Raw genomic sequence first — 10,133 nt, 5'->3', positions numbered from 1 at the left:
CTTCCGTAACCGATTGGAGCAGTTTCTTGCCGCACAAAACGAGATCCGCGAAGCGAGTTGGTCGAGTCGTGCTGACAAAGATGGCGACACGGCGGCTTCACTTTTCACGGAGTATGAGCGTTCTATATATTTTCAATTCAGTGCGCCCGTGATTTATGGCATAGACATGACCATTGGGCCTTCACGGTGTAATTTGTGCGAGGCTTTTGTCCGAGTGAGCTTGAGTCGAGAGGGCGAATGTACGGGTTGGGAATGTACGGGTCTCCCTTCCCCCGCCCGGCAACGCCGGTACTGGAGGACGTCACAGGATCGGTGAGTCTCCAAAATCTGCTTCGTGCTGTTGCGAATATGCAGGACTATGTCCGATTGTTGTGCTGCTCTCCGACCATGAGAACTGCAACGTCATTGTTGACTGGCCATCCCCTTCCCTCCCCCCTGGCCCTCCCCCCTGGTCCTCCCCCCTCCCCTCCCCCCTGGCCCCCTCCCCTCCCCCTTCCCCTCTCCCCCCCTCCCCTCCCCCTCTTCCCCCCTCCCCCCTCTTCCCCCCTCCCCTCCCCCTCTTCCCCCCTCCCCTCCCCCCTCCCCTCCCCCCTCCCCTCCCCCTCTTCCCCCCTCCCCCCTCCCCTCCCCCTCTTCCCCCCTCCCCTCCCCCTTCCCCCCTCCCCTCCCCCTTCCCCCCTCCCCTCCCCCTTCCCCCCTCCCCTCCCCCTTCCCCCCTCCCCTCCCCCTTCACCCCTCCCCTCCCCCTTCCCCTCTCCCTCCCCCTTCCCCTCTCCCCTCCCCCTTCCCCTCTTCCCCCATCCCCCCTCCCTCCTCCCTCTCCCCTCTCCCCCTCTCCCCTCTCCCCCTCTCCCACCCCTCAAATTTTTTTTTTTCATTTTCATTGGGACAGCCGGCCTCCTCAGAATCCTCCTCCTCCTCCTCAGAATCCTCCTCAGATTTTTTTTTTCATAGCTTCATACCGTTGATAGCGTTTCATAGCGTCATAGCGTCATATCGTTCATAGCGTCATATCGTTCATAGCGTCATCACGTGATCGCTCTGAGCGAATCAGCGCCCACCTGCTCTGATTCCGTTGATTCCGTGCGCTGAAATGCGCTGAGGTAAATATGAATAAAAAATATGGATCGTCAAATATTTTGAGTTCGGCCATGTTCGTCCCAGGCTCAATGGCCATGTCTATGCCAAATATCAAGCACGTAAGCCTCTCCGTTTAGGAGTCTATCGGTAACATTACACACACACACACACACACACACACACACACACACACACACAAACTGTGTCACTCTATGACCTTAGAGCCGCCGCGCACCAGCACCAAGTCGTTTGGCGAGAAATCCTTTTCCTTTGCTGCACCTCTGCTCTGGAATGACTTGCCTTCCTCTGACATGTTGACTCTCTTCCTGCCTTTAAAACCTCCCTCAAAACCGATCTGTTTCACAAGTCTTTCAAAGTCTAAGTCATGTTTTCCCTTTGGTTTGAGGTGGGACAGAGATCGAGAGTATGTCTGTGTACTTGTGCGGGGGAGGGAGGGGAGGAGGATGGGGCGAGTACACATCTGTGGGTTTTGAATGGGGAGGGAGAGGAATAGGGCAAGAGTGAAGGTGTGTCTGTGTGTGTATGTTTGTGTGTATGTTTGTGTGTGTGTGTGCGGTGTGTGTGCGTTCGCATGATAATGTAAAGCACCATGAGGGTAGTTTACTCTGCTTGATGGGGCTATATAAGACTCCTTTATTATTATTATTGTAATGCCCCTTACCCCAAACCTCCACAATGCCCCTTACCCTGATCCTCCACAATTCCCCTTACCCCAATCCTCCACAATGTCCCTTACCCCACTCCTCCACAATGCCCCTTACCCCAATCCTCTGCAATTCCCCTTACCCCAATCCTCTGCAATGCCCCTTACCCCAATCCTCCACAATGCCCCTTACCCCAATCCTCCACAATTCCCCCTACCCGGATCCTCCACAATGCCCCTTACCCTGATCCTCCACAATGCCCCTTACCCCAATCCTCCCCAATGCCCCCTACCCCGATCCTCCACAATGCCCCTTACCCTGATCCTCCACAATGCCCCTTACCCTGATCCTCCACAATGCCCCTTACCCCAATCCTCCCCAATGCCCCTCACCCTGATCCTCCACAATGCCCCTTACCCCAATCCTCCCCAATGCCCCTTTCCCTGATCCTCCACAATGCCCCTTACCCCAATGCCCCCTACCCTGATCCTCCACTATGCCCCTTACCCCGAACCTCCACAATGCCCCTTACCCTGATCCTCCACAATGCCCCTTACCCCAAACCTCCACAATGCCCCCTACCCAGAATCTCCACAATGCCCCCTACCCCGAATCTCCACAATGCCCCTTATCCTGATCCTCCACAATGCCCCTTACCCTGATCCTCCACGATGCCCCTTACCCCAAACCTCCACAATGCCCCTTACCCTGATCCTCCACAATCAATGCCCCTTACCCCAATCCTCTGCAATGACCCTTACCCCACTCCTCCACAATGCCCCTTACCCCAATCCTCCGCAATGCCCCTTACCCCAAACCTCCACAATGCCCCTTACCCTGATCCTACACAATGCCCCTTACCCCAAACCTCCACAATGCCCCCTACCCCGAATCTCCACAATGCCCCTTATCCTGATCCTCCACAATGCCCCTTACCCTGATCCTCCACAATGCCCCTTACCCCAAACCTCCACAATGCCCCTTACCCTGATCCTCCACAATGCCCCTTACCCCAATCCTCCCCAATGCCCCCTGCCCCGATCCTCCACAATGCCCCTTACCCTGATCCTCCACAATGCCCCTTACCCTGATCCTCCACAATGCCCCTTACCCCAAACCTCCACAATGCCCCTTACCCCAAACCTCCACAATGCCCCTTACCCTGATCCTCCACAATGCCCCTTACCCCAATCCTCTGCAATGACCCTTACACCACTCCTCCACAATGCCCCTTACCCCAATCCTCCACAATGCCCCTTACCCCAATCCTCCACAATGCCCCTTACCCAACTCCAGCACAATGACCCCTCCCAACCCCCACTATGTGTGCAGCACCCTACAAGCAGCTGCAGCCCTGGCTGGACCTGGTCTGGACCCTTTCTACACACTACTTGAAGGAGGCCGTGAAGGTGACCTGTTTAAGGTATGAAGGCAAGCCACTCTTCTTCATGAATCTTTACATTTACTCATTGCTTCTACTACAGTGTCATTCATTTGTCAAATTCTAATCAAAACTTGATTGTACAGCATTCATTTTTCATATGATCACATTCTTGTTATCCACATCATTAGTATAGTAAAAGGTTCATTCTGGGACACGGCCAGGCCAGAGCAGAATCCCCACATTCCCCGTATCCCCCCTTGCCTCAAAACCGAAACGGATTCGACCCAAAAACAGGAAAGTGACTCACCACAAACCGGAAGTGACCAATTAATTGTTAAATTTTCAGATTTCACGATTTTCCAAAAAAAAAAAAAGGTTTTTAAAAAATTTCAAATTTGTCATTTTTCCTGATTTTCATGATTTTCCCGATTTACCCAAATTTCCAGTTTCTAACATAATTAAATAATTATATACAACCAATTTTTTTAACCACACGGTTAAAAAATTATTTTGCGAACATTGGTATATTGCAAGTTTGTCAAACATTTGTGAATATTTGTGACAGCGAATGTGAATTCCTACAGCAGGAACGCAAAAACCCAGGCTTACCATAGGCAATACAATCCATCGCTATATAGGAACTCTCATCCCTTACATACTACGAACCATTCGTTTACGTGTCTTTTCAAATATTTGTTTAACAACAACATCATTAACTTTCAATCGAATGAACAACCCATGCTCACCAACCAGGATCTGAGAAACCTCGATTGCACAAATAACCTTACAGTTTGCCCCCATCAAATCTTGAGGATCGATACAACATCAATATTATCACCAGAAACATTATCCTTACGAAATGTTGTTATAATCTCTATTGGAGAATTATTTTCATCAGTTGTCATAAGCGTTGGGTACGTAGTCATAGCACAATCCCCCATAGATGCCTCCTCATCACACTTACGCCAAAATATATTTACTATGTTAAGAGGATATTTAAATTTAGTTTCTCTTAATACATGGTGTTATAGCCTGGTGTTGGCTTAGCGGTTAGGACGCAGGCTTGGGATCCTAGGATCCTGGGTTCGAATCGCGGTCGATCGCTGAATTAACGCCAGGGGGGTTGACTCAGCCTGTCATCCTTCAGAGGTCGGCAAATTGAGTACCAGTTCACTGGTAATTCCCTGTGTGTCGAAAAAGGTGACCAACAGGGTTGGCGGCAGGAAGGGCATCCGGCCATAAAACATTGCTTCAAAAAGGGGACCACGGTGCCCAAAAAAGGCCAACCCCTGCTTTGCAGGGAAAAATGGCCTCTAAAGGTGGTTCAATAGGTACATGTAATTCAAGACATAATACTAACTTGAAATACATGTCCCATGTAATTAACGTCCTAAGACTAACACATGATACTATGATAGTACACATACTTTGGAGCTATGATCCAACTACTACCTGAAAATACAGGTCCACAAAAGGGGGTCCGACTTCCGACGGAACGGACGTCCGACGGACATGACGGAACGTAACCCCGTTGTAAGTCGGGGACTATCTGTATTTTTAGGTAACTTTGGAAATTCATCCCTCGTACAAATACTTACGTTATCGAGGTTTAGTTGCTTACAATATTTATCGAGTTCTATATTTGACGTTGTATTCTTTCCAAGATGTTTAAACCACCACTCCATTTCTTTTTATTTAGGGGAAAGATATAATCCATTACCCCTTTTAGTTAGTTTTACACCCGCCTGTGCGATAGAAGAAAGCATATTTCCAACTAACGCTCTCGCTTTATTAGGTAGTCCTTCAAGTTTTTCGGCAAAATCTACAATTACACCACTTCCACTAACTACATTACTCCCATTAAGTTATTTCTCCAACTCCTTGTTATGTCTTTTGTTGTGAAAATCAACCAGATTCACAACGTGTTCCATATGTATGGTTTAATCTCAATCAGATCTGTACATCATCCTGTAAAGTACATCAAGCAACATACATGTCAGGATCTAGGCATCATATGAGAAAGATTGAATATATCAGTCAATGCAAGCAAACCTAGAATATAGGCGGGTACGTACCATTCAATTCTACATGGCATTGTATAATGATGTCGCAGGAGTGGCCTCGAGTCGCGGACGTCCGAGGTCTTATAGACACCGCCCAGCGGTTTAAGGGAGCACCAAACCTGGGACGGGACCGGAAGCGCAAGCATTTTGCGGAACCGCGCCGTCAAAGCGCGAACTGCTCTCCTGGGGCCCAGACGCCGGAGCAGGCGTGACGGACTCCGGCAAGGCGCCTGCTGAAGGAGGCCACTGGGAAATGTCCTGGGCCGCAACCCCGTCGGAACGACGGACCCGCTTGGCGCCGAAGGTACGAGTCTAGCCTCGGTTGCTCGAAACGCTAACGGCTCCGTCCGAGAGAATCATCCTAGATTTGCGTGCCTCGGCCCGAGATGAGATTCCCACGCGAGTGATCACGACTCCCATGTCGGCCATGCCTCCACACGGCCGGCACACTCCGACCACTCGCTACTCGGTGGAATCGCCTCCTCCGCGCGGGCCGGCACACTCCGACCACTCGCTACTCGGTGGAATCGCCTCCTCCACGCGGGCCGGCACACTCCGACCACTCGCTACTCGGTGGAATCGCCTCCTCCGCGCGGGCCGGCACACTCCGACCACTCGCTGCTCGGTGGAATCGCCTCCTCCACGCGGATCGCGCACTGCTCGTCGGGATCACGCCGTGCCTCACACGGCCGGCTCACCCTGACCACTCGCTGCTCGGTGGAATCGCCTCCTCCGCGCGGGCCGGCACACTCCGACCACTCGCTACTCGGTGGAATCACCTCCTCCGCGCGGGCCGGCACACTCCGACCACTCGCTGCTCGGTGGAATCACCTCCTCCGCGCGGATCGCGCACTGCTCGTCGGGATCACGCCGTGCCTCACACGGCCGGCTCACCCTGACCACTCGCTGCTCGGTGGAACCACCTCCTCCGCGCAAATCGCGCACTGCTCGTCGGAATCACGCCGTGCCTCACACGGCCGGCTCACTCCGGCTGATCGGTGGAATCACCTCCTCCACGCGAATCCCCTCGCTGCTCGGTGGAACCACCTCCTCCGCGCGAATCGCGCACTGCTCGTCGGAATCACGCTGTGCCTCACACGGCCGGCTCACTCGGGCTGCTCGGTGGAATCACCTCCTCCGCGCGAATCGTGCACTGCACCCATCGCGTGCAATACTCTGGGAGGCCGACGATTCCGATCGCTGCTCGGAATCACCTCCTCGCCGCGAAGCCGCACGTTGCTCCCTTCGCGGGCCCTACTCGGCGAGGCCGGCGATTCCTATCGCTGCTCGCCAGAATCACCTCCTCCCGCACGAATCACGCGCTGCACCATCGCTGGATGGCATCCTCATTAGGCACGACGCGCCAGTCGCGCGCGCCGCACTTCGCTGGATGGACCCCTTCTTCACGCGAAGTGCATGCGATTCCCCTCGCTGGCACTACTCTGTGGCCCCGTTGCTGCTGGTCGGAATCCCACCTACGCATGGCTTCTCAGCGAGGCCGGCGAACACCGCTGCCCGGACTCGCCTCAACGCGTGAGGCTCATTTGGCTCCACTCGGGGACTCGCTGAGCATGGGCTTCCTAAACTTTCATCTTCTTCCGCTGTCATAACCTTAATAAACAATCTTAAAAGGGTTCTAAGGGGTTCATGGCACTCGGGGATTTGTGAAATGTGATTTGTGAAATGTGATTTGTGTTGGCGTGATGTATCGTATCATGCTAGATACCGTTGATAACTACCGCACTGCTGCCGCTATTCCCCGCTTCAACCCCGGACAAACCCTGCCCGAAAGCCATCGAACGAGACGCTACTTCAGGCCGTGCAAATTATTGCGGCCCAGCGTGCTCGCCCTCTCGTCTCAGCGTGCCACGCTGGCTCGACAGGCCGAGGACGACTTTCGGTTTCGCCAACGAAGCGCACGCGCCCGAACCAATTGATGACGTCACCGACTAATCACGCGTTTGCTCTACGGCGTCATTAACGTAATTGCGTGCTTCACGCGATCTCATCATCGGGGATTCGTTTACATTTCCATGTACCTTGGTAAACTACGTACCAAATGTCCTTTACGTAAACGACGTAAACTACGTAACGCAGCGCTACCTCAAGGTCGCACGCCCGCGCCGTTTAGGGAGTACACGGTGACCTCGTGAAATGGTGACATTGAGCGTCGTGCCCGACTCCCTTGTCTCCTGCGCAAGTAACGGGGGCACCGTACTGCCTGCTCGCCCTTGACTCTGGGCTTGTTGTTTATCGGACAGATCTCTTGGCTCGTATCCATGCACATTTCGAGACTGCGAGACGCCTCGTCTGATTCCATTTTCCCTCTGCCCCAGACTGACTGTGACTCAGACTGACCCAGACTGTGAAGGTCGTCTGACTTCGGTATGCAGCGCGCCGCTGCAACCTCGGTGGGGGGGGGGGGGGGGGGGGGGATCCCAGGAGGTTGGGCAATCCATCCGCGATCCGGATGCCGCGATCCGGATGTCGTTCGGTATAACGCCTCCCACCTCGCCCCTTGTGGGGACCCAGGATGGACAATCCATCCGCGATCCGGATGCCGTTCGGTATAACGACTCCCACCTCGCCCCTTGTGGGGACCCAGGATGACGTCCATGGATGTCTTTGTGTCTTTGAGTGAGTCTTTGAGTCCATGGATGGTCGATCCGAGCCATTCAATGAAGGCGTTGAATGGATGGATCGGTCGGACATCCGTGGATGGACAATCCATCCGGGACATCTAGCATGGATGGACAGTCCATCCGGGGCGATGGCTGTCTTTGGGTCTCTGAGTCTTTGCGTCCGTGGATGGTCGATCCATCCGCGGTCCGGCTGGATCCGTGCCATGCAATGAAGGCGTTGAATGGATGGATCGGTCGGACATCCGTGGATGGCCAATCCATCCGGGACATCTAGCATGACAATCATCTCGACATCTAGACAATCCATCCGGGACAACGCTGAGACAAACAAGGTTTGTCCAGCCGGGACTCTCTCTCGGTTTGTGAATGGGACAATCCATCCGGGACAACGCTGGGACAAACAAGGTTTGTCCAGCCGGGACTCTCTCTCGGTTTGTGAATGGGACAATTCAATTCGCTTTGAATGGGACAATCCTTCCATCCGGGGCATCCTCTCGGTAGCCGGTATAGCCGATCTTCTCCGATCCTCCGAGCGCTGTACAGCAGGACAGGATTGCCATATGCATCCCGGAGGTTCTGCGCGCTTCGCTGGAGAGGCGCGTTTCGGTCGTTTTTGTCGTCCATCCGGGACGTTCTCTCGGCAGCCGGTAAAGCCGATCTTCTCCGATCCTCCGAGCGCTGTACTGCAGGACGGGATTGCCGTATGCATCGCGGAGGTTCTGCACGCTCCGCTGGGGAGGCGCGTTCCGGTCGTTTTGTGCGTCGTCGTAATCAGCCATGCCGGTCGTCCAGGCAGCCTTCAGAGGCCGCCCGTGTCTCGTGCGAAGGATCGCTGCCAACGGTAGATTCACGTGCAGGAACAAGAGTTTGTAATGCGTATGAGCTGCCGTCGGAGGACGCTCGAGTCTCGTGATTCAACAGGGCCGCTGCCGGTGTCGAGTAACTCTCGTTATGGCTCTCATCGATTCTCTCCCTCGGCAATTCCATGACATGGACCTAACATGGATCGATCATGTACCCTTGGGAGCCTAGGCAGGTACAGACTGCAATGGACTTACTGTAATGGCCTCCTGTCATGTCATCTTACTTACTGTTACAGCTTACTGTAATTCTTTACTGTACTTGCTTACTGTAATTCCATGACATGGACCTAACATGGATCGATCATGTACCCTTGGGAGCCTAGGCAGGTACAGACTGCAATGGACTTACTGTAATGGCCTCCTGTCATGTAACCTTACTTACGGTTACAGCTTACTGTAAAGAGGCTTACTGATTTATACATGTGTTGCATTGCGACGAATGGACATTCGCTCTTCGCCAAGGTACAACGTATCCTATCTAGCTACTGTGCCGACGACCCCGCTGTAAGACTAGACTATTGTGACCCACATGACCATCCCTCCCTTCACCTGATACACCCCTGCCTGAAGCAGTGAAGGCACTGAGGTGCCCCTCCGACACCTGCCTCCAGCGGCTACTCCGAAGCAGGGGGACTCCGGGCTTGGGGATGTCGTACCCGGTAGTTTCCGACCCTGTTTTGGCAGGGTAATTTCGCCACCCTGACCGCTATGGAAGGACCGACTGACTTTATAGGGAAATATGTCTTTAACACCCCAATAATAAAATGATGACTTCCTCAATCCATTAATGCTGACGCGCACTCGCTTCCTGCCGAGCGGCAGTATAGTTCTAACGGTGGGGAGAATGTGGTGAAATTGTACCAAAGTTGAACCCAGGTTTGGTGCTCCCTTAAACCGCTGGGCGGTGTCTATAAGACCTCGGACGTCCGCGACTCGAGGCCACTCCTGCGACATCATTATACAATGCCATGTAGAATTGAATGGTACGTACCCGCCTATATTCTAGGTTTGCTTGCATTGACTGATATATTCAATCTTTCTCATATGATGCCTAGATCCTGACATGTATGTTGCTTGATGTACTTTACAGGATGATGTACAGATCTGATTGAGATTAAACCATACATATGGAACACGTTGTGAATCTGGTTGATTTTCACAACATCTTTCATTTTCTTTTTGGGCTGCTAGTTGAGCTTTCCTTTCGTTAGCGGCTCTTACCGCTGCTGAAATACCACTCGTCGCCACCCCCGCTGCACCTATAGCACCGGTAATTAGGGGGATTACGGATAGAAGTGGAAGAAATCCTCCGTTTATTTCCTTTACCGAATATTTCTTCAGCATAGGTTTTGACATTTTAAAAATAAGCGAACCGGTACTATTTAATGTTTTAACCTGCACCTTTGTGAGCAAAACACTAATTTTTATATCACCTT

At 52.8% G+C, this 10,133-nt stretch overlaps 1 protein-coding gene across 1 annotated transcript in view; it reads left to right on the top strand.

The window, feature by feature from the left end:
• The window catches only part of CFAP251 (cilia and flagella associated protein 251), a 173,872-nt gene that overhangs the window by 144,859 nt on the left and 18,880 nt on the right, over window positions 1-10,133 (top strand). The window contains exon 18 of the mRNA XM_068119135.2: window positions 3,078-3,168. Coding sequence (XP_067975236.2) covers window positions 3,078-3,168 — 91 coding nt within the window. The remainder of the gene's footprint in view (window positions 1-3,077; window positions 3,169-10,133) is intronic.

This window comes from Myxine glutinosa, chromosome 6 (genome assembly GCF_964187855.1).
Source record: "Myxine glutinosa chromosome 6, kmMyxGlut1.1, whole genome shotgun sequence".
In the NCBI taxonomy this organism is placed as follows: Eukaryota; Metazoa; Chordata; class Myxini; order Myxiniformes; family Myxinidae; genus Myxine; species Myxine glutinosa.
The sequence above is the reverse complement of the archived record's forward strand: the minus strand, read 5'-3'. Positions and strand labels throughout refer to the sequence as shown.